Consider the following 26,004-nt stretch of genomic DNA (forward strand, 5'->3'; position numbering starts at 1 on the left):
TTATTAGTAAACAAAGGATAATGAAACAAAATTATAGGAATCCTGCCATGAATAGCTAAACTAGCTGCATGAAAGTTTAGCAAGAGGATACAGTAGATGATTTGCTTACATAAGGCTAACAACTCCAGTTATTAATTTCACCCACGCATGAACTGCTACAATCCCATGAAAATGCACAGCTTGAAATTAGAGCAAGGGGAACTCTGTGCAGCATATCTGAAACCTTATTGAGCTGAAGTCATGATTAAGAATCCTTCCTCCAGTAAAATCTGGGAAATTCTGAAGTGAAAAACAAAGAGCTGAGATACATTTGACAAGAATCACTGTTAGTTGAAATGCTCACTGTGAACCTAGAATTTTAAAGCAATTTCATTGATTGAAATAAAGTCACTATCATTGTATTTTTTCTTACTACAAAATAGAGATGACCTTCCCCCAAAGAGAGACTGAAAGCACTGAGGCTGTTCTTTCAAGATCTCGGGCTAAGTAAGTTTACAGTTCAAGCTCTAGTTACTCAAAATAACAAACATTCACCACCACATTCATTTTGTCAGCTTCATTTTGCAGTCCAGGCAAAACCTAGTACTATTCACTGCACATTCTTGGATCAGTTAATCATTTAATATTCCCTTTGCTGTTTTGCATTTAGGGTCATGGTCTACCACAGTCTGCGTAGCTGAGAGGTTGCACTGTAAAGAGATTTACTTCACCAAGTACATAAACTCCATTCTGTAGGTAAGTAGCATTCTGCTAAGATGACAATGCACAAACATGGACCCTTTGCCATTAAAAAACACTGAAAGAAGGAGCATACTCATGCAAAAGTTGCACAGTCCCTTTAAATGTCTGTTCATCTTTACTATCACATCAAAACTCATAAATCAGCTCCCAGCAGATGGTCTCTTCCTACCAGATTCCCATACAGTCAAAAATCCCTGGTGCTAGATGTGCACTGATGTGCATCTTCAGATCCTGCACAGAAACACTATGTACTGACATTAAAATAGAAGGGAGGACTAGGAAAAAAATGTTAATAAATGGTGCTGAGAAGAGCAAAGTGTTTAGGTTTTTCTTCTTCTTCACTATTCTTATTAATTGCCACCAAGCAGCTAATATATCAGTGACAAAGGGAAAAGAATATAGGGAAGCAATAGATTGGGACTTTTTAAATAAGTTCAGAGTTTTCAAAACAACTAGCCTAATAAACAGTATTTAGGGAACTGATTGCACTGGCCTCTGATTTGCCAGTCTTAGGGCCACAAGCAATTAGTTTTGAGAAACCTGTGGGCAGCACGTATAGTCCCTGGTCTCATGATATTCTTGTAAACAAATTAGGGACAGTTGGTTTAGATGAAATTGCAGCAGAAGTTAGTACTGTTCGGAAGTGTCAATTTAGAGTGTAGTTATCAACAATTCACTGTCACGCTGGAAGGATACCCTGAACAAATCTGGTCAAGAGTCTGTTTTGGGTACTCCTCCGTGATTTCTTTGCATAATGGATTAGGGAATAGCATTCTATCTGCAGACGGACCAAACTGGCAAGGGTTCAAATGCACTGGATAATGGTGTTAGAATTCAAGTGTTTTAACAGATCGAAAAATACAAAAGCAAAGCATTTCATTTAGATAAGGATAACAAACTGCACAAATATAGTCTGAAGGACGACTGGCAGCAGCTCTACAAAAGTAGGTCTGGGCGTTATAACATCTCACAGATTTAACACCATACGTGCTATGGTGTTATGGTAGCTTTTACAAGATACTGTTGAAAAAAAAAAAAAAAAAAAAAAAAAAAAAAAAAAAAGTAAGACCAGCACACAGAAATAGGGCAGATACTTTGAAGTTACATAAAGTTGTTCTTCTCCTACAGTCAGCACTGCTGATGTATCAGTTTGAGTATTATGGCCAATTTCAAGCAAGAATAATACAGAAGAGAACAAAAATGATCAGAGATCATTGCAAATCTCAAAGAGATCAGAAATCAAGTAAACCACTGGGAAAGATGGTTGTTTCAAATTGTTTGTTCAGGACAAGACAGAACCATCTTCTCATACAAGAAGGGCTGCTGAAAAATAGGAGGGAATAACCTGTTCTCCAAAACAAAGGGTAGACAAAAAATAGCGGGCTTAAACTACAGCAAGGAAGATACAGGTGAGGCATTTTAAAAACAAGGACAGAAAACCACTGGAGACAACTGTGTGTGGACTGGGTAGGTCATGAAGAAGCCTCCATCAATGGGCTCTTAAAAAGATAAATCATTTAAGCAACTGTCAGGAAATACATTGATGTAACACGTAATTGATGCAGCTTCAGGGGAGGCAGATGATACCCCAACATCTAGCCTTGTGACTCTGTGTGTCTATGAAGTACAAAACTTCAGCTATTCAAGTTATGAGCAAGATTTCAGTGACCTGCTGTAGAAAAAAAATAATGAAAGGCTGAAAGGCTGCTTCACAATGTTTACCACTCTTCAACACAGGAGTTGTTTCTACAGCTAAATTAGTACAGATATTAAACTAATTTCCTCCTGACTTTCAGCAGGTTGGTTTGATTCCTGATAGCGCTGCACCAGTATCTCAAAGTCCCTGGCCGTGCTACCCTACTCATAAGCTTTAGATGTGGCTATTTTGCCTCCTTGGTCACTGTATCTCTCAAATACTTGTAAACAGTTCTCTTCTCCTCTCCTTTATTTACCAGCAGTTAACTAAGTATTAAATATTTACTTTTCATCCTCCCTGATGAATCAGTCTAGGTGGTCTTTTACAAGTATTGTTGTTATTCTCTGTATCCTCTCCATATGTCTGCATTCTTCATGCCAAACTATATTCATAGGAATATTTGATTCCTTAATGTCATCCTACAGTTCTGGAATTATAGCTTTCTAAATTCCTTCTGTTTCCTCACACTCTGGGTTTGCATTCACACTACTATGCCCTGACGGATTAGTTTTAATTTATGCAGTATAATTCTCCTCGTTCACCAGCCCATAGAGCTCATCACTGTTGGTACTTATATTGTACTTGGTGCTACACACAAAGCCTCCCCAATTAAAACAATTTACAAACTGACTTAAGACATTCAATTACTTTAAAATTCATCTTTTGCTGAAACTGGATATCTTGGTGACAGAAAGATAAGCAGCACATTATCAAACAAGTTTCCAAATTAAGGCTGCCAATGTTTACCTTTGATCCAAAGATTAAATATAAAATATTGCACAACAAATTACAGTAATTATGGAACTACTAAATGGATTCTCTTGATACCTTTTATAAACTACTCTTATCACGTTTATTATAACCAAACATACAATTTCCTATCTAAAAATATTCTTATACAAATGTATTTAGTGCTCAGTATACTCACCAAATACAATTTCAAAAGAACAAGCATTGTGGCAGACAGTATTAGGTATCAAGTTAACCTCAGGATGTCTCATTCTGACCATCCAAATGAGAGCAAAGACAGAATTCCGTTTTTATTATCCTACAAAACTCAAAAATCTGACTGGTTAGCTTTTATTTTCACGTTACTGTTAATCATAGGAAGTCATGTATTTGTATTTGCTTTCTTGAAAGAGAAAAGGTGTTTCACAGTGCTCAAAGACCAAAAGTTATTTTAAGTACTATCTGATAGTAATTGGGTGCTTACGCAGCTGACAAAGGCATCTGAAGATACACCAGTAATCCTATCAGGATTCAGAGCTAGACTTCAATGCAGAAAAATTGCATTATGTTGTTACTAAAAGGTCGAGTTGCAACCCTCCAAGAAGTGTCTTGCCACTATCAAAGACACAGGTTCTTCCAGTCGCAGCTGGAGTGGACTGAACTGAGCAGCGTAAAGGCTTAGCATCCCTGCAGCCAAAATGCCTAGAAAAGGTTCTTGTTTCCATAAACCACCACAGTCTCACTGAAAGGCTGTTTCATTTTAAGTGCTTTATAGTATGAGTGATACCTTTTTACATAACTCAATATATCTAAGCCCTCTATTTTAAGGCAAAGAAAGGCCTTTATATAAAGCAATTTTTCCTATTTGGCATAGAAAGAAAAACCTCCCTAAGGGAGCTGAAATTTCATACAACCACCACAAAAGTTCTCTGGAAAAATATCTTAATACAACGGCCTTTTTAGATGCAATTTTTTTATTTTCTTAAAATCAATATTTTCCAGGAAATTATTGTATGATGCCGAACAAGAGTTGATACCTAAAAACATTGGTATCTGAATCATCAATAGAAATATTTTTTAAAACAACTTTGGTCCACAAGTAATTAATTTTTCTGAAATTATTAAATGTAGACCCAAAAGTAAAGCTTTCTTCAAAATGGAATATTTTTCAACAGCAAAACACAAACCTAAATATACAGTGCCTCTGGTCCAACTGTGTTATGTTTAAACTTTTCTGAGGAAAAAAAATAAATCGGGTAGGACTCGGTGTCACATGAGTTTTAGTCAAGTACGTAAAGCCTGACTAAGAGACAAATATTTATTTTATTTTTCAATAGTTAGACTTTTTTTCTCCCAGTAATTCAGTTGGTATTTCTGTCTCCATTTACGAAGGTATATACATAACTTTTGAAGAAGCAGTGTCTTTAATGTTAAGCACTTTTGAACAGAAGTTCATTTTTCATTTTTAAATTATTTTCAAATTAATTCATAAGCATAGAAAAGTCTGAAGTATTTTTCCAATCTCGTTCATCTTTAGAAATTAAAAGACGTGCAGCCCTCAAACTGTGGTTTTCTGCCACACCGGATTATTCTGTATCTAGTATTACTTACAAACTTGGATATGTAGATCCTGTTACTGCAAAGACATGGACATCTGCTTAACTTTATGTATTGTAAATCATCTTACTGACCTCAGGTAGCCTATTTAGTAATAACTAAAGGCAGGAATTTGCACATAACTTTTTCAGGACAGAGCCTTATGCCATTTGTATTGTCCCATATTCTGATTCATCCATCCAGAATGGATGGCAGAATACTCGCAAATCTGAGTGTTTGCATGGAAAGTGTTTATCCGTTGATGCCGGGCTGATTTCAAACTAAATTTGCTTTATAACTTCAGTGGTGGATTTATGATTGGATTACTTTAGAAAATGTAGAAAATTATGAAGTTACTTGCATTTTTTTCTTCTCACCAAGTCCAGTTTAGCATTATATACAGACTTGAAAATGTTTTATGCCTTTGAAGATGTCCTTGCCAGAGGCGATATTAAAATGCACTCCACAGTTACCTTACACGTACCTAATCTGCCCAAAATGCACATCTCTGTAAGTTAAACAATAGCAGCACCACTGAACTATCTCAGCGTGCAATCCATTACAAATACACAATGTGAGAAGGAAATCAGTAAATAAAAATGTGCTGGTTCAAAGACGTGTTCTATAAATAGCATATACAACTGAAATAAATATATTGCTATACTAGACTGAAAACAAATTACAAAAATGAAACCCAACCCCCTGGAGTCCATTATGGGGCATTAAAACGTCCCCAGAGGACCTTTTCTCTTGCTCATGGAGAGGCTGCTGCATGCTTTTCTTATCTGTTTCTCGAGTTTCATGCTGAAAATCATAAACTCCAGAAGCATGCTTCACCTGAACAGCTGTATCAGCAGGGAATGTCGTGCTGTGCACCACATTAGCACAGCAGTGCTGCTGAATTAATTCTGCACTCTCTTTCTTTGCAAAAGAAAAGGAGCTGGTGACCCGACTCCCTGAGCTCTCGCTGCTCCCACTGACATTCAGCGGGAATGAAAATCCTTTTACATCCATTAAATAGTGAACACGCTGCAAGAGTGAGGGCTCTATGTGGCCTTACAAAAGCGATACCTAGATATTTTGAATTTTCTCGGAAGAGAAAAAAAAAAGAAATTAACTACTACGGTATAGGATGCTCCAGATCATTGCTTCGGACTGTTTGCCAATGCGCAGAGCATACTTCATTTTTAATTAATCAGGAGACCAGGGAGAAACTTTATTATTTCTGTTGCAGTTCCCCCCACGGCTCCTAGAACCCACCCTCCCCAACCGCGCCGCCAAATCCCGCGCCAGCCGCGTGCGGGCTCCCAGCTCCGCCAGCCGCCGCTCCGTTCGGTTAAAAGGGGAAAGGGGGAAGGGGGGGGGGGTGGGGGGGGGTGGTGTAAAAACCGAGTTAATCCCGAAATCCTTCTGTCCCGGGGTGGGTCAGCGCCCCCGGGGCACCCCCGGCTGGGCGGCCAGTGTTTGGAAGAGAACCATGCCGATCTGCAAAAATCTACCGCCGCCAGCCCTCAGCGGTGCTTTTTTGGGGGTGGTTTGGGGTTGGGGATTTTGTCGCCTTTTTTTTATTTATTTATTATTATTAGTATTTCCCCCCCCTACGGGCAGCCCAGGGCGAAGGCGGGGGGAGCTGCCCTCCGCACCTCCCCGCGCAGCGCGGCGGCCCCGCTCCCCCCCACCCCCGCTCCGCTCCTTACCTGCACCCGCGGGGCGGTGGCGGCGGCTGCATCCCGCCGCGGGGGCGGCGCTTGGCCGTGCCGCGCCGTGCCGAGCCGAGCCGAGCCGCGCCGCGCCGCGCCGTGCGGAGCCGTACCGAGCCGCGCCGTGCCGTGGTGCCGAGCCGTGCCGTGGTGCCGAGCCGTGCCGCGCCGTGGGCTGGGAGGGCGGCGGAGAGGCGCGAGGAGGGCGCCCTCCCCGCGCCTCTCCGCCGGGCCCCCCCCGGCCGGCGGATCCCGATCCCCCACTTCTCCGCAGGCAGGCGGAGGCGGGCGAGAAGGGCCGGGTTAGCGCTTCCCCTGTTAACTCTTCTCCTTGCGGTCTCGTCTCATCCCTTGGGCGTCTCCTGCCAGGAGCGGAGGGTGGTGCTGGTGGAGATGGTGATGGTGGTGCTGGACTGCTCCCGTCGAGGGGAGGGGGGGGGGAGCGGCAGGGTCCCCGGGATCCTCCAAACCGAGGTTGATGGGAGCCGTGCTGTCTCTGCTGGTGGTAAAAGCGGCCAAGGAGGATTAGCTCTTGCTCATGTAAAGGTTAAGCTCAAAGCCAACCTCTGCACTAGGTCCTGCCTGCAAGGGTTCCCATCCCGAGTGCCGAGGGGGAAATTTTTTTTCCCCTGTGCTCCAGCACCGACTCCTACGAAAGCAGTCTAAAAATGGCAGATTGCTTCTATACTTTCACATATTTATTGGTGTTTATTAGACAAGTACAGAGAACCCCAGCCAAGCACCAGGACTCTGATACTATTAGCGATATAAACACCAGATATAGTCCTGTCTCAAGACCTTATAAATTATGTATAAGAGATTACAGATAGAGAAGACTGTGATGAAGCAATACGAGCCAATATGACAGGCAGGGAACTCGGCACAGCATCGCACAAAGTACTGCAGGTACTGAACTATTTACTGTTATAGGTAGCCTTTTGCTCAAACCAGCTTTGAAGGTACCTGGAGATAGGATTATGAGGAAACAGTGGGAATGTGACCATGTATTGATAGTATTTTCAAAACTGCCAGAATTACTCAGGATCATGCATTCCTTTTATTTTGACAATTCCACCTGAACTAAAAAAACAAAAACAAAAACAAAAAAAAAAACCCAAACCAAACAAACAAACCCACAATAGTGACACAGGAAGATTATAAGAACAAGCTGAGAAAAACTACACTAAAGACATAGGAACCTAATATTCTATTAAATACACCAAAGTCATGGAGCAATGATGAAGCTCTTGGTCTTCATTATCAAGTTATTCAACAGTCAGAGCTGTTGGCTAAATCATAATTAACCTTCTTAAGTCCTTCAAAGAGCTTTGACTGATCTGTAAGACGTGATTGTCCTCTACAAACATCATGTTGACCTGTCCCTGTTGCTCCATACTTGCACGTACATCTGCTAATTTAACTCTGTAACGTAATGTCAGCTAAATTGGCTGGTGCAGACAAATGAGGGCCTGCCATTCCCAGATTTCTCAGGTATCTGTGTATGATGCCATCATACTTGGCTCGTTCTCATTTACCTTCAAGTACCAAGCTTATTTCAGCAGAAGGCTACACAAAACAGCTTATAGTTCGGCACCTGCAGTAACTTCGTACCTGAGTTTCATAAATATTCCTCAACTGTGAATGCCATCTGGTCCATGTTGTTTGCTGACACAGTTACTGACTTGTTTTAAAAGCTCTTCAGTTTGAAACAACTGCCTCAAATTTAACCTTTTTATAAAAAGATTCTGATGTAGATTCCCTTAAAACTCCCCCATGGTGAATTCATGCAGCCTTTCCCCTTACAAATTAATCTTTTCTGGATGCCCTTTAGAACTACGATTATCTACCAGTCCTATACATTCTCTGGCAGACTTCCTGCTTCCCATGCATTTGCAATAGATGTCAGTCACGTAGCTTCATGCACCACAGGTATTAAGGTCTCAGCATGGTATACAAATTTAGGCAGAATCAAAATAGAATACTTTTTCCTTTCTAGTACTTATGCATCTATAATTGCATAACAAATTGCAGTCCTTAACAACCCGTCCTCCCTAAGCAATTAAAAGACCTCACTGAAATCAATTTTTTCTATATTAAAAAGGATTTAGGTCACCCAATCAAGTGGTCAAAGGCTGGGAAAGCCAGAAGGCTACCCATGAAACCTTAATTCAGGCTTCTTGTGCATGTGTATTACAACCCTGTATTTAATTATGAGTTTGTCTGCAGAACGCCAGGCTCCACTTGGAACATTTAGAATTATGTAGTGGCAAGCATGTGAGAGTGGCTAATCATGCCTCTGCCTGTTATCCCTTTGCTTTCTAGGGTGTCTTTTCTGCTCATCCCTTACCAACTCTCATGTAGAAATTTCTCTTTTCCTGGTCTGTCTGAAACTCTGATCCTTAGATAACTACTTTAGCAGTGAATCAGGTAAAGGTTTTTACCACAGGGTCGCAGAGATTGCTAATTATTCCTTCAAAGGTTATTTGTTATCTTTCTCCAGAGGTGAGAAAATATGGAAAGAAAAGGAAGGAAAACAAAGACAGGAAGAAAGAGAGTGAAAAACAAGGAAACAAAAGTTTCCAGGTTGAAGCAGAAGGGAAATAAGGAATTGAGGTCAGTCTTCATGATACCATACAGCTTCCTTCTTACAAAGGATCAGCTCTTAAATTATAAGCTTTACAGAGAGAGACGGTTGTAGATGAAAGCAAAAGGAAGGCATTAAGTTGCCTGATGTCTTGGACAGGAAGGATCATACCGTATTTATACATCATGCTACACTATCTCAGTAGACATTCTGGAAAATTAATTTTTTAAAAAAAAAAATTATGACAAAAAATCTGCTTTCTATCTGCTTCTCTTAGAAGAAGGGCTCACCAGTCAAAGCCATTGTTTCCTCTCTATGCTAGGTATTACAAAGGATAAACACTTTGCAGAGGCTTATTTTCTATGGAGATGCTTAAGATGTAATCATGAGCTAATAGCTTACATCTTTGGTTGCTGAATTGGGTCTTCACATAGAATTACAATGTTACCTTCAAACTGTAATGTTGTTTTAAAAAGTTTTCCAGCAGAACTAACAAAAACTGGAACCAGTGGCCTTTGTGACATCAGTAAGTCAGCATTATTACAGTGAACTAAAAGCAGTATTGACATTTCATTTTAGTCATATTTAGTCATAAAATACAGGGAAATTTTAGACCTGAAACAGGCTAAAGCAATAGCTATTCAATATTCTTTTTTTTATTTCTTCTTTTTTTTTTTTTTTCTGGAACACAAAAATTCAAAGAAAATTACCTAGAAAAACATACTATTTCCTGAATGAAGTGGGGTCTCTGAATACTTCAGTTCCCCAGTAAAATTTGGTATAAGCATATTTTGTCTGCAGTCAACCTCCATATCACAAAACTCATGTTTTCAAAAGAAGTCGGTGAATATGGTAGTTACTCTCCTGAGTGTTTCAGTCTTTAGAGACTTTCTGACCCTTTCCCGTGCATTTTCTCTGCAATCACTGGCACTAGAAACTTCATTTCTTAAATAAAATTCAGATTCTCTGCTTATTTTTAATAATAAAATATATCCTCAAAATTGTGATAATACTGTGTGCTGAGCAATGCTGCAGAGTATAACAGATTTACCTTGAACGGGATAAGAAAGCAGAACCAATTTATTGAAAGTAAGGCTTGTTACAGCCCAGTAAAATTAGCATTCATGACTTCACGGATGTAACTGCAGGTATTTTTTTCACGTAAGCTTAGTATGCAGGCCAGCTCATACTGTGTGACATTTTTAATGTGTGGCCTTCATAACCTACCACACAAGGCTGCTGTGGGGATTAACTAGTTAAGATTTGTAAAGTGCTTTGAAGATTATAAGGCATTAAGTTGCATAAGTGCTAAGCACTATTATTTAATACTTGAGCATTATAACCGAGCTTTACAGGACAATTCATGTTCACCTCGCTAGTATGAGTCTTTGTGATTTCAACATAGCTGCTGCAAGAGGTAAAGCACAGAACCAACCACAGAAGAGTGAAATTATTTTCTTGTTGCACTATCAGAGGCTAAAGTGAGATACAACTGTAATGGTGTTGTGGAAAATTTAATTGAAAAATAATTATTATGAAATGCAATAGTAGATCCAAGAAATCCACATAAAAATGCACGGCTCCTTAAGGTGCCCTTATTTAATCTATGTCCTATCTTACCCAAGCAGACCCATTGACTGTTCTCCAGGAAGTACAACTCCAAACCCCAGATCCATAGATGGACCGAATACATCAATTATATACCAACTGAAAATGTTGCCAAGTGTCAGGAAGGATGGGTAAAATCTGTACACTGTTAAGTTGCACTTCATACATATTTTAGCTTTGGCTTTAATCAATTAAAATTTTAAAGCAAATATTTTGGAAGAAAGATGAACACAGAGAGACTGTTGTCTTTATCAATCAGATTGAGAATACCTTTTTTTGATACAATTGCTTCGTTCAGTTTCATTTTGGCATCAACCTTCCTCTCCTTTGTTTTGTAATGTCAGTTTTCAGTAGTAGAAGTAGTTGGGTTTTTTTGTGGTAGTGAAGAGACAGAGCATTTGTAAATAAAATAACAATGCCAAAGAGAAACAACATGACATAATTTTGTGCCTAACTATGTTGGAGGCAGAGGAACACCAGCATTTCAGGACTGCTAGCATCCACACACTATAGATGTTAGGATGGCATGTTATCAGACCCTGGGATGCATCCCAGCATCCTGAAGGCATAAGACTCTATTTGGCATGCAGGGAAGGAGAGTTGGATTTATTTACCTTACAAAAACTAATTATTATTCAATGGCCATCTCTTTGCAGGACAAAGCACTCAGTACTTAAATATCTTTCCTCTGCAAAAGTGCTGCAGACATTGCACAAGGATAGGCTCTTCAAGTATATGCATTTCTTCTCTATGGCTAAGAATAAAGATTACTTTCCTATAGTGTTTTGACATTTTGATCTGAATTGAAGCATATAATAAAAATGCACTTCACTGAATGCCTCCAGTATGAACTGAAATTCAGCTTCAGAGACAAGTAAATGTAAAAGAGGGCAAACAGAGAGTGAATAGTGCACTTGTACAATAAAACACAGATCCTTGTCATTTCCTGGGTCAGGAAGATGCAGGCCTCTAATGCTCCCACTTCTTTTTGGAAAGCATAAACTTTCTTCCTCTATTAAGTTATTAACAATAATTGTGTCACAGGAGATCAAAATATTTGTCCCAAAACACACATAAAGTCCATGAAAAAGCCAGCACTCAACTCACCTTTCTAGACATTGATCCCCATCCCAGACTGTTTGGGCCATCAGCCTAGAAAGAGCTTAAAACAGACTAGAACAGTGCAGTGCACATTGTCTACAGAAAATATTTGTCTATATATGATGGCAAATTTGATTCCACGCACTCTGTTAACAGGGTCTTACCGGTCTTTTGACCAGCTACCCCAGGAGATGTGGGAAACTGGAGGTAGTTCAGTCAGACTTAGCTCCTTAAGCTCAAAAGTGTTCACGAGACTCAGGGATTCTTTGTTCTTGTCAGGTTTTATAGGTTTTCTAATCCTTTACCTGAGGCTCCACTCACCTCCACAGTTGTTCTCCCACCTGTGTCACAGCTAAAGCAAGAAAAGTAACTCAGCTATAATGTTCTTTTCTTTTCTTTTGCTTTTTCAGGCACCTTTTTCTTAGATTTCCTTACTGCCTTCTGTTTTGTTCAGTCTTAAATCATACAATGGTAGCTACTCATTATTCATTTTAGATTCAAATTATGGGTTACTTATGCTGTTGCTCATACCAACAGTAAACCACTTGACCTGCGTTAATACTCTCAATGCTTATTTTGGCAGAAGTGAAATTGTGTTTCTGAAAGGGCAGATATTTACCAGGTGCATTACAAATCTCGTTAGAATTTGAAAAAAAAAGCAGCTGGGTCTTCTGATGCCTGAATTTCTGAGCTTGAAAGATCCAATGACTGCTATCAGTTTCACGTACTGTGCAGAGTATGACACATACATTTTAGAAATAGGTGTATCTTGCTCGGTTTTCATGTGATTTTAGTATATTGAGCAAGACTGAAACACTAAAAACAGAAACATCAACAAATGTTTTTGAATGTTGTTTAAAGCTAGTATCTGGTGCACAGGACAGAAAGAAACACAATAAGTGAGCATCCCATCAGTCTCTCCCTGCAATGGATCACAGGCCACTAAGAAGGCTGTGCATGTGTGTCAGACTGGCAGTAGCCACATGTAGCTACACAGTGGACAGTATTGAAAGATGGCACGTCCACAGCCTCCCCATGTTCACAGCAGACCAAATCTGTTACAAGAAGACCATGTGCTTCTTTTTCATCTTCTTCTTACTTTAGATGGCAGATGAGTTCAGAATACTCTGGGCCTTAAATATTGTCTTTCTCAGCTGAACTATCTACCAGGAGTACTGTGAATATGTCAGACTTCTGGTACCAAGAGATCTCAGCAGAAACCATTTTCCTGGAGCTGTGGAGTCCACTGTCTTTTCTCCTTAGTCCCTAGGGCTCCTATTCTTCCCATATATACCCACATCCTATAACTGTCAGGACAAAATAAAGCAATGTGCTCAACTCAACCCAATGCATTGGGCTCTGTTTTCTTGTCTGTTAGCCCATTTCATAGGGGTGGGGGGTAGTTAGTCTAATTTAATTCCTTCTGATCACCAAGGAACAGAAAAAAGGAACACACTCCAGTTAGATCCTCCTGTCCAAACTGCATCAGAGCTAGGAAAAGTCTCATGTTAGCTGCATGTATGTATAGCATGGTTTCCCATCCCAAGTAGGGAAAAACTCCAGAACAAACCGTCTTTCTGCTTTTCACTTCTTATCTTGAAAATGCACCTTCTTTAGTTCACTAAAGCTGCAGGTCCACTTCTCCTGTGTCTCTGAAGTGAGATCCTAATACTGGTAAGATCACCCAAAATGCATAATAGAACTTTAACAGATTTTGAAATGGTTAACCATTTTAAGCTTACCCATACAACTTGCTTTCTGAGGCCCTTCAGATTTCTCCTTTGGAAGCAAACTGCTGTTACACTCAATGCCACCAGCAGAGAGAGGAAGCTAACATGTTTCTCTGTTGATGTCACTTGGAGCTTTTAGGCCTTGAGAGAGTGACCACTGGCAGGGAAAGCACCTGACATGAGGAGTAGAAAAGATGTGGTTAAAATGTGCCCCCCCCCCAAAAAAAATCTTTACATCAAAAATATGTGTAAAAGTTCTTGACCACTAGTAGACTTCAGGTTAGCATCTCCACGTCTTGGCAGGAATCACAACAAAGATCTGAAGGGAAATGTCTGATCTGTACCAGGGAGGGACAGAAGTTAGAGGACTGAGGTATGCTACACTACATTCAAACCAATGAATTTTTGAAAGGCCACTGCTTCCCTACTCCCAGACCAAGATGTTCAGTGTTATTGCATAGCACATGGAGCAGGGAACTGCTTTTTAGGAAAAATCCCCAGCCTGTGCTGTCTTCTGAGCCAAGCTCAGGAATTGTCTGGTGAAATCCTAACTGGCATCTGCCAAAATATCGCAGGAAGCATGCTAACAGCTAAACAGTTTGGAAAATCTGAGCACAGTGGTTAAGCCCAAGTGCCTTCTTTTCTTTTAATCCTTGCCAGTATAGATGTAGACCTGTTTACCTGAGAAGAATCCTATGCCCTGCTATCATGGGCAGTGGCTTCTCTGATACGGCTTCAGCTCAGGCATGACCACCCATCACAAAAAAAAAAGCCGTGTAAAACACGCCATAAACCAGTTTTTTCTTTCCGGATCCAATGGGTGCAACTGAGGCGATTGCTGATGGCCTTAATGAGAGATGCTAAGCTCTGAAAACTTCTCACTAATGGAAAGCAATGAGTTAGTTGAAAACCAGGAGGAGGAAACGGAGGTGGATTAAAGCTATTGCTGTGTCTAAAAGAACAGTGTGGTGAGAATATTCCCGCTCTACTTTCCTGTTTTCTACACATAGAAAATGTGTTTCTGCTTGTATAGCATTATGATGGTGTATCATTCATGATCCTTACAGCTATCTCATGACTATCTTCATGCTGCAATGCACTTCTTCACCTTCTCTGGATATGCTTACACAGTAAGTTGTTTTTCTTCTACCAGTTTAACCGCTACCAATCACACCTGTCACATAGCTGTGCACTAGTTCTGCATCCACCGTGCAGATTTTTAGACCCTGATAAACACATCCCTGCACTTACATTTGGATAACATATACAATTCCCTCTAAATCAGACAAATGGATGCTGTTGAGCCATCTGAAGATATGTTTAGATACGTCACCTGAGTTGGAAGTATTTCCTTACAGATGAAGATATTTCAGTTTAGATGGCTACAGAGAGGGGCCTGTCACCTGAAATATCCCCACAAGACTGGAAAATACGATGCAGGAACTGTACAAGATCTGTGCCCTTCTGCAGCAAGTTTGTGGAGGCCTGACAGGATCCCCTAGGTCATCACAAATGGCATGGAAGCCTACGCTTAGACCACTGAGCCCTGGTATCTTCATTTGACTGAGTATCTAAGATCCCTTTAGTCAACATGAGATCTACTCAGACTTACTCAGCTGGAGTTCAGGGAGCAGGTCAGATGCCAAATATGGGAATGTTTGGATCTATGAGTCCTAACCTTTAAAAAAAAATATGCATTATTTCTGGCTGATTCAGAGTAAGAATCACAAGATCAGATTCTGTTCCCAAATTTGCACATGCTACTAATGCAAAGTGCCCATTAAGATTCTTGTACTGCTTTAACAGATGCTTACAAGCAGTCAAACTAGAAATTTGACTTGCTTTCCTTAGTGTACTACATACAGATTAACTTTACATATTTATGGAAGCATGTAATTTGTTGGGGTTTAATACATTAGCCATCTTTACTGCAGCATTTCAGGAGTTACATTGTACTACATTACAGTAGTTCACTTGTATTGCTTCACAGTTTGCTTTATAAAATATGTATACATATACCATATTATAATAATAGGAACAAATATTAATCAGACATTTTCAGTGCTCTTGTCTAAAAGTCATGATATTTTGCCCAGTTTCTGTTTGGTATTGTTACAAACGAAATGTTTTTGCTTTGTATACTTGTCTCCCTTGTTCACTTCACTGTGCTTTTCTGTTCCAGACTCTCAACCTGTACTCATCATCTATGCATCTGAATCACTTTTCAAGTGTATAAGCAGTATGAGGGGTATAGCATCAGTCAGCAGTCCCACGATTCTGCCTTGTCTATTTAGCTCAGCCCTTGCACCCCAACCTCATATCTGAGAAAGGAGATGGGTTTAGTGGACACCCCAGCCCAAAAGGCCCGCTACCCCAGGTTGTTGCAGCTGAATTCAGCACTAGGCAGGAAGGTTTGGTGTGTCACACCTTTTAAGCATACCCTAAAGTCTCTAAAACCTTTCCATGAGCACGAGTGTCCTTATTCAAGAGTTTTGCAAGGAAGTGGTTCTCTTGTGGTGGAAGATTATGTGAACAAACCCTTCCAGAAGTCATGCTGGTGTGCATTCAGGACATTCAGTTGTCAAGATTAAAGGATCACCTTAAGGTGGATGCAAACTGTACATTCTGCTATGTACAGACCTACCTCAAAAATCACTGATGGGAAGGCAGCATACAATTCTGAGGTGACTGTTCAGAGAAAATGAAACAGGTTCCTGCGTTACACCTCCAAGCCCCAGAGGTCTGTTTTTATTTTTTGTATTACTTCTGAGGATTTTCAGGGCTCTGCAAAGAAAACAGTATTTCAGCAGTGCCTATCTGTTTGCCTACTCTGAGTAGGAGAGATGGCAAGTTTTGCAAGAATTTGCTTCACTCAGAGAAAAATTACTGGTCTATAACACAAGCCACTTGTTGGATGGTGGCAGGCACATTCTTTATGCAACAATCTCCTCTCTTAGTGACCATTATCCCGATAGGAGATTCCTATCTCCAGAAAGTAGTTCATACATTCTCACTCCCAGGGTGCCACTAGAGGACTGAAAGATAAAGAGAGATAGGGACAAGATTTTCACCCGTGGAGAGGCCCTTCTAATCAACACTGTAGCCTTTATAACATCTTCATAAAGGAAGCCACAGCTAGCAAATTCTGATTCTTGCTGCTGGGAAGTTTTATCCACCTGGTCCCAGTTTGGTCAGTAATACGCCACTGTTGTGCTGTTTCACTGATTACCCTTGCGTCCACAAAGGAAATGTGAATGCAAATGCTCACATCTAGCTAAGCTTCCCATCAGACATAACAAGGCTTCATGGTGAGGAAGACAACATCAAAAAAGCACAGGATCATCAGCCAAGAGGACGAGAACTGCCATTCCTGTGACAACCAGAGCGCCTTCTCTCAGAACTAAGGTGCACTGTCTGATACCTCCATCTACCTGCAGCTTCTGCTTCCTCTTCTTCTTCCACAAGCAGCCCCTTCTGAGCAGGAGATGCCTCCAATCAGCCTGCAGCCAAGGACAAGCCATGAGCTATAAAACTATATTGCAGAAGTGGGTGCATTCTTTACTACTTATGCACATACTTGCAATGATTATGCTCACTTCTACAACAAACAGCAACTTTTTACTCTCTGGAGTCAGGTAAACAATTAGTTCAAATATCTTTGAATATCTGATATTTTGCACAAAGCCTGACAGAGAACATCTGAAATATAGACATTTAAATTACAGTTATATCAGTTATTGCTGTGTCTCTCTCTTATATAAGAGGGGTTTATCTGTAAATATTTTCACCTTCCTTTATTTCAGTTCTTTCAAAACTGTAAGACCTTTATATTAGAAGACCCTCTCCTGAGAATTTCAAATTTAAATACAATAAAGACAATATAACTCTTTGAGTTTTTCTCCAGCCCACACAAATTCTCAAGTCTAATGTTTAAAGAGCTGTTCCTTTTGGCAACCTTGCAACATTTCAGTTTATTAGCCTTCTCATTCCAGGAATTTCAGAGAAGTGATTTTAGCAAATTAAATCCCATAAACACACATCAAAAGATATTTGATTTGCCATCCCAGTAAAACATTTAAATGATGAATGGAGCACTCTGTTTATGTCCATTGTCAATAATTTTAATTTGTTAAGAAAGAATTTAAGGGTTTATTTGCCAATATTTTGTTATACAAATCCCTATTTTATTTCTCAATTAAAAAAAAATACAAAAAGGATATCTCTGTCAACTTGGTACCCAAATCTATTTGTCTGACCAGGTGCACTTACCTACTTAACAGTCCAGACTCCCACATAGATAGCAGAGACAGACAGACAGCTCCACAAGGCAGTTTGTCCCACTCTAAAAAAGGTGGGATGACTTGCCTTCCAGGGCTACCTCATACTGTCTGCTGAAAGGCTAATTCAACAAACTAAACTGGAGCACATACTTAATGTTCAGATGGCTATGGTCAAGTAAGGGGAACACAGCCTCAAGAAAGCTATGTGATTCGACTAAAAGCGATTATTAAGGGCAAGGCTACTGTTTTATATTTCTTTCAAAACCCAGAAAGATAGCAAAGAGCAAATGCAGGGTCAGATTTCACTATCACCACTCACATTCGGTAGCACTTTCTATTTCAATAACTTGTAACTGGCTACCAATTCAAAGAAGCCTAAAGAAATTTAGCTTAGGTTAAGCAAAATTATGCTGTTTGAGAATGAACATATATTACCAACATATTCTGTCTTTGGATGATTAAAGGAAGAGATGAAGGTCTTTATCCAGGACTAAATTAGACTCTTCGTCAATGAGAGTTGGTCTACATAATACATCTGATGACCTGAACACGAGTCCCAGGTCTCCCTTGCTGTGTGTAGTGCTATATATCTGCCTGATTACAAGCCTGAAGAAGTGTTTCAGCTAGTTCAGATATTTAAATTTTAAATTTAACGGTCATATGAACTTTTAACATGCTATGAAAACCCAGGGTTCATAAATCATTTACAATTACACCCTCATGAACAAAAATCTTTTCAGAACTTTGAGATAAGCTAAAATATAGGCCTTTGTAAAATATGCCACTTTAGAGATCCAGAAGAGCTGGCTCTGCTCTGTAAGAAAAACTTACAACAGCTTCCAGCCAAGAAGGATGTGGAATTGATACACATATACTTCTTAGGAAAGACCATCTCAAAAAAAAGAAAATATAACAAACATAAAGGCTAGAAAGAGAAGGTTATTTTCCTTGCCCATAGGAAGGATGCTGCCACCTGACCTAAAGAGCAGTCTTTGCTGTCATTATTGTTGATGTGACAAGTTTAGTCCATTCTTTTGTTGTAAAGGGGAAAAAAAATGCGACCGAGAAATTCTCTTTGTGAAGGACAGAAACATGGGGAAATAATCACAATCTTTGGTCATTATTGTTCAAAGCAGTTTAATCAGAAAGATGTCATCCACAAAGCTATCTACAGATACATGAGTAATTTCACTGTAGACAGCAATGTTCACTCCGCATAAAGGCATCAGTGACAAAGAAAGAAACAAGAGAAACAGTGTGTGAGTTCTCTCATCTTTTAGCGAGTTCCCACATTTCTCTAGGAGTTTTCAGCAACATTTCTGGAAAGAGCAGCAACTTCAGTTGTAGTTGCAGCTAAAAATGCCTGGTTTTAGGATCTGACAGAACAGTTCTGTTTTAACTTCCCCTATGTCTGGTGGTTTCTGAGGGACAACCTCTTGTCCTACAGCCTCGGGCTGCTTTTTTCAACCCTTACTTCCTACCAGACTTGTACAAGGTTGCATTCTCAGGAACAGCCATTGCTCTTGGGATCCAAGTTACTTGTTTTTGCCTTGTCTGTTTGTCGATATACTTACAAGTCCCTAATGGTTCTGACATCAGTATCCAACCTCTTTGTTCACCATCTTGAGCAGAACTGCCAACACACAGGGCTTGATTTACTTACCAAGGAGATCCACACTCATAGGTAGACTGCATTCAACACTTGAGATAGCTCACTTACATCCTAGTCTAGGTAATTTTGCACTGAACCTCAGGGGCCACTACAGACATAGGCACTGAAAATCAGCTTTATTGAATCCCTGAATACGAGGCTAAATTTTTTAAATAAAGGGACTAGGCTTTTCCAGGATAAAGAGCCAAACAGATCAGATTTGGAAATCTAACTGCAAGGGAAAGGCAGATTTTTTCTAAAATTGCACAACCCATTATTCACATCCTCCAGAAGCTAGCTGAGGACAAGATTCACGTGCTGTCTTCTATGAATGCCATCCTTATGTGCTTAAATCTCACCATATGGATGAGCTTTGGCAGATGCCAAACTGTTTGTGCCATGAGACAGATGAATGTCTGAAAGAGCAGAGCATTCAGTGACAAGCACTATGACACCTACATCTGCCTCGGGGAAGCACCCCCTCTGTAATTCTTAGCCAGAGTCCCTTTGTTAAGGGTCACTGCCTTCTGTCTCAATTTCACACTGTTCTCTGCCACGATATTAGTCGAAACTCCCTGCCTTGCCCTATTGTGTAAGCTTCCTCTTAAAGCTTACTTTAGCATCTTCGTGAAAGATACATCTTTTTATAACTGATACCCAGTAATTAAGAGTTTTACACTTCAGTTTCATTCTATCATTTCTGTAAAAGTATCTGAAAAAGTTAATAAGATTTAAATACTGTAAATAAAATATGAAGTATTAGTTATCTGCCTTATTTTATGCCAGAAATTATGCGACTAATGAAAATGGAGAATTATCTACCAGTGTATCTGAGTCATTCTCCAAAATATTATCAAAGTTAGTAACAGCCTTACTGGGACTGTCCAGGGAATAAGAAATGCTAATTATACTGTCTGGCTCTAACTGGTCTGATAGTACTTTAGAAAAATAAAAAGCTATTGTATGTAGCCTATTTAAATCTAACATAATTGGGCTGCATGAACACAAGTTTAGAAAAATCCTAATGTGGGCTTTGCTATTTAGAGAATCTTGGAGGCTAATTCAAAGAATAATCTCTTAAAAATGTGTGTTTGATTGTTTTTTCAAGCTTTTCTGATTGATTTGGCATGCAGTGGAGTAATGGAATTGCAACCACTGTGACAAAGCTGTCTTGCACAGAAACCGACAATCCTGACAAATTGTTTTCTTTTTTTTTCTCTTAATGTCCAATGGATTTGAACATAAATATGTAATTCACTGCAGGAAAAAATGAAAGTCCTTGGACCTTTTTATAAGACTAGCCTGGAGCTGATGGGCTAATGGGATTTATTTTTCCTTAAACAAAAGAAATCATATCTTATACATCATCTGCTATTCAAGCCAATATTTTCTTTGCCCAGTCTCAACCAAAACAGACAGAATTCCTAATCTGACTAATTTTCCTTGATAGCCTGCCTGCTGCACACACAGCATTTTTCAGGGGAGAGAAGCAGTGAGGAAGATTTTAATTGTAATATGCTATGGTTTTTCATGTAAGCAATGAGCAGGACAGCCTTTTTTTAGATGTCCAAAAACTTCTTGAGAAAAACACACTTGATATAAGTGTGACAATTACTACATACATGAATCAGCCGTTTCTGAAACTCCAGGGTCTCAACAGGTTATACCCAAAAAATCCTCTGAAATTTAGACAGTTAGCAAAGAGGTAGAGGAGGTTATAAATACAGGAGGTAATGAGGATGCTGTAGCTAACTCATGGAAAACTGAACTTCACAGGACCTGGGTCTCAGTATCTATACCATACCTCAGGTATGAGCTATATGTTTCTGTTTCCTGGCAGCTGAGGACTGGCTGGAATCCTAGTAATGGTAGAGACTACACAGGCTCTTTCAAATGTACAATAAGGGACCAAATTTAAATACTATATTCAATTCTTACATGAAAATATGTCATAGTAAGATGTCAGTTTGGCTGTGGTCTGTATCATAAAGTTCTTGATAGTATTCCAAATGTTTTTTACATTATTTCATCCTACTCTTGGTGCACTATTTTAGTATTAAGAAATCCTAAGGTTCTCTCTTATTGGACCTTGTCTGGGAATTACTAACAGGTTCTTACTAAAGTTTTTTATAACATATCCTAGGGATCTATGGAAAGTCCTGACAGGCACTTTGGCAATGCTCAACCTAAGCAGCAAGGCAGATACATAACAGCTACATATTACCAAGCTGCAGTGCTCATCTAGTACCTTATCTGTACTCTGCTCTCCAAAAATGTAAGCAAATCCAATGACAACTGTGTTTCAACAGCACCTAATGCTATTAAATGTAAGTGGCTAAATCCATGAGCAAAAAGTTTCCCATACAACCTCTACACAGAAGCCAACTTTGCTTTCTCAGATTTAATGCACTGTGCTTAAAAAGAACAAACACATCTATTCTATAATATTTCAGTTATATAAAAAAATTATCTTCTATCTTGATCCACAACCAATATAACCAGAAAACCCTTTCCCTCAGTTGCTGAAGAATTAATACCTCCTTAATAATCGTTTACTTTTCACCTACATAGGAAATTGCCTGGGTGGCTTCAGGAGTTCAGGATGTAGGAGAGATGTACATGAGCAACGCACAAAGCCAGTGCTGCAGAGTCACTTGGGCATCACTGCTTTGTATTTCCCAGCACACTGACTGGGGCCATAATGCTGCTTCAGGCGTGTTCTGTGCATTAACACATCACTGTCTAAGCCAAAAAGCAAAGCATACCAAAAATAGATTGTCATCTCCTTTCTCTCCAAGGGCATGGGGATGACCACTACTTTGTTCTTGTCCCTCTTTGAGCTTCAGGGTTTTCACCGTTGAATACTCTGTTGGTAAATCTACAAGGGCCAGGCCTGAGCACCGGCTGTTACTCTAAGTTGGAGTCAGGCTGAGCTTGTTCAAAGACAAGTGTGTCTCTGTGCTGCACCTCCCAGTATGCCTGGCTTTGAGAAGACATTTGACCAGCAAGGAGCCAGCTAGCATCCAGCCGGGCCTCACAGCTCAGGCTCCGCTCCAACTCAAAGCATCTGTTCTGCACCAGATGAGCTGTCCCTCACAGCAGAACAGCTGTACTCCTGTGACAGTCGTCTCAACTAAAGCGCTTGCACAGATACACTGCAAACCAACCCACCAGTGAATAGCAGAGGCAACCGTAACGCATCATTTCATCTCAACTCCCTATTGTCATGTTTCTGACATATACATTCTTTAAAAAATAATTGGCCTTGAGCTACCTTATGGGATTCAGGTCCCATTTCAGGTTGCATCTACCCACTATACACAAGCAGAAGACTCTCATGGCCTCTCTCAGAAATGTGTGTGTCACAAAATGTGTTTCCTCCCACCGATCCAAGAAAAACCTCCTAGGCAAAGTGAGGGAACTCACAAATGGAAATGAAGCACAGTATCAGGCTTCAGAATGCCTTAATTGAAGAAATGGGCAGAAGGCAGCAGATTCCTTCCTGCTGCTTCTCCAAGGTGTCACGCTACATTCCTGATAAATGCACTGCAATCCTACAGTATGGACCCAGGGCCACATTTAGTGATCAGAGGAAACGACTATATTTCAAAGTCAAAACATATCAGCAAATATTTTGCTGCTTATTGTACTTGAAAGCATTAAGGAAGGCATAGAATTAAACTTTGAAAGTTTAGATTTACTCTCTGTTCCTCTTCAAACTCCCCAAAGTCCTAACTACCAATACTGGAGAAATAACTACCAAATTCAAAGGACTAAAAAAGTTTCAGAGTCATGACCTTAGCTCTCTGTTGAATAATAGTCATTGTTCAAGTGAAGCAGCCCACATGCATGAAGATTTTTCATGTGTGTACATTTTGAATCACAATTTATTGAGTGAGACATCCTAGTGAATATGCATCTCCTGTTAAAATCCTTTTAAGCAGCTCTGTGAATGGCTGTTAGCATCACTGGAGGACAATTCCTCCATGAGTTATCTTCCATGTTCTGCAAAATAGAAATGCTTTTAAAGAAGGTAGAAAAAACATTGTGAAAATGCATCATTAGACCTAGAGTTGCAGGTGATACGCACTGAGAAACATTTGGATATATTTCTAGAGCGTGCATCATGATTACTACTGATTTCCTGGGGGAAAAGGTGATCCTTGCAGAATAATTATAACCACAAGAACCTTAAAGTTACTGGTTCTCACATTACTGTGATTCTCCCACATGTGTTTTGAAAATACCCAGTATTCTACCCAGTTATATAAAATTCCCTTTACATGGCAATCTTTAAGAGATTTCAGGAGAAGATTTTTTTTTCAACTCTGTGCTTAGAGACATGAATAATGTTTTGCCTCATAGCCCTCCCTTAGCTGTGCTGCTTAATTTCAGGGCTCCATGCTGCTATTATCAACTAAATTGCATATTGTATCTACTTTAATAAAAACAAATAAGTCTTCTGGAATGGAGATATTCAAGCACCTCAAAATTATCTAGGGTCTTCGTTCTCATTATACCAACGTGGTTCCCTTAGGCTCCCAAATACGGAAGAAATTAGACCTAATGTCTGATATTTCCATGAGCTGATCTTGTGCATACAGCACCTATATCCCTACCTGTCCCACTGTGAACCAGAGAGAACTGCACTGAGAACAGTGGGGCTACAATATGACTGCCCACTGTTTCTATTCCTTCTGTGAAGTTAATTAAGAGTTTACCTTCCAATAAAGAAGACTATATATCTGGTCTGCAGGCATCTTGCCTTTGTCAAAATACCTAATACAATTTGCACAAATACATGTTTTGAGATGTAGATTAACAAATGTTGCAGTTGCTGACCTGCTGTCACTTTAAAAACTTCAAAAGAGTCGAAGACTTTAAAAAAAAAGAGTAAAACACTTTAAAAGAGTTGAAGACTTTAAAAAAAAAAGAGTAAAACACTTTAAAAGGGTTCCATGACAAAAAAATGTCAAGAGAGCTATCCACTGCACACCAGTTTCTATATACTGCAGCTGAGAGCATATTGTCTTCAGTTCTACTGGCAAAATTATTCTGCTATTTTCATTGATGTATATAAGAATCTTTGATAATCATCATAAATCCTTGAAACCCTCAAGGCTTCTGTATTTTTGTTTTTCAGATGATATCTATCATCAAGTAGAACTCAGAGTAAAATATAATTTTTGCAAACAGGTTAAAGTGTGAGTTCATTCTCAACAGACTTCCAAGAAGACTTCACAGAAATCTAATGAACAAAGTCTTTCCAAACACTACAGTCATTGGCAAAAAATGCCAGTTTAAGTTGAGGGATCACTCATTCCTATTGCAGCTCTTTGCCTGGCATAAAACTAGTGGTTCCATGACCAGTCTGGAATTCGGGGATCAGGATTTTCCCAGCAGTTGTCAGGTTTACAAAATTTCTCTAAATCAGATTACATGTGGGTCAAATTACTCTCAGATTCCACAAATCTTACATTGGGCTGGACAATACTTCTAAATGTGTTTTGAATAACAACACTGGAAATTGTATCAAATACAAATAAGCACCGTGAATTGTCTTAGCTTGGAAGCTCTGCATTATCTGGCAAAAGCAAACTGTGACTTCAGTGCATGCATCCAACACTGTGCATGAGGCACAGTAAGCAGCTTTTTGTGGAAGTCAAAGTCAAGCTGATTTGGCTCTTAAATTTTCTACCTGTGCTTTACTAATTTTTTTCACCCAGGTAAACTGTGGTTGGTACAAGATTGAAGATCAGCAGGAGAAATGGCTTTACATATATTAATATGAGAAAAAAATACTCATTAATTTCAGTATTGCTACTTAAAACATCAGTCATAGTAGACATACTATGTAGTGCTAACAGGCCATTGCACATTATCTTGTTTAACATGCGATTGTTATGTCATGTGGATGTAAAAAAATAAGCAATGATAATCCAACATTTCTTTCTAGCTGAGGAAGACTTGGTTCACTGTTTACAACATTGTAGCTAGGGATACTTATTTTCTTCCAGCAGGCTGAGACTTAAATAATTTTTATATTAATTTAAATATATTGGATAATACTTGAACAAAATTACCATCAAGTGGAAATCCAGACAAGTAAGAATTAAAATCTAGCAGATCATAATGAAATAATCCCTTCCTATAAGGATTCATTACTTTCCTACTGAGAACTCTGGCTAACCAAAAATTCCTGAAACTATCCTTTCCCGTTGCAGAACTACTTTCATGCCCGTACTATGTTGGGGTGACACAGATATTACTATATAAAGAAAGTTGCTTCAGATCTTTTGAGATTCTATGTATTTTCTAATCATTTTATGTAGCTTTTTATTAGAAATCCACATGGTAACAGGAGGAGTCCAATTTCTTCTTTTATTTTAGATTATCATGCAGTAATAGAGTGGAGGAGAGAATTTTGCACTTCTAAATCCTAGTACCCACAACTTGTTTTATATTCTAAGCTCATTCTGTCATATACTGTCCATTGTAGGTTTTTGAGGGGTCCTAGATGCCTGGGGAAAACCTTTTAAATATTTCATTCTCAGTTATTAATGAATGATATCCTGCCTGCATTGAAGT

The 26,004-nt window shown here is 39.4% G+C and overlaps 1 protein-coding gene across 3 annotated transcripts in view; it reads right to left on the minus strand.

The window, feature by feature from the left end:
• The window catches only part of TRMT9B (tRNA methyltransferase 9B (putative)), a 121,408-nt gene that overhangs the window by 16,827 nt on the left and 78,577 nt on the right, over positions 1–26,004 (minus strand). The window contains exons 3-4 of one of the 3 annotated variants that reach the window (XM_056332057.1): positions 13,498–13,658; positions 6,460–6,961 (exon numbers count right to left, since the gene is read on the minus strand). In XM_056332057.1, coding sequence (XP_056188032.1) covers positions 6,460–6,491 — 32 coding nt within the window. In that variant the 5' untranslated portion in view covers positions 6,492–6,961; positions 13,498–13,658. Of the gene's footprint in view, positions 1–6,459; positions 7,133–13,497; positions 13,659–26,004 lie in introns of those variants that run through there. The other 2 variants (XM_056332047.1, XM_056332067.1) reach the window with 2 other exon arrangements.

Source organism: Falco biarmicus, chromosome 1 (assembly GCF_023638135.1).
Source record: "Falco biarmicus isolate bFalBia1 chromosome 1, bFalBia1.pri, whole genome shotgun sequence".
In the NCBI taxonomy this organism is placed as follows: Eukaryota; Metazoa; Chordata; class Aves; order Falconiformes; family Falconidae; genus Falco; species Falco biarmicus.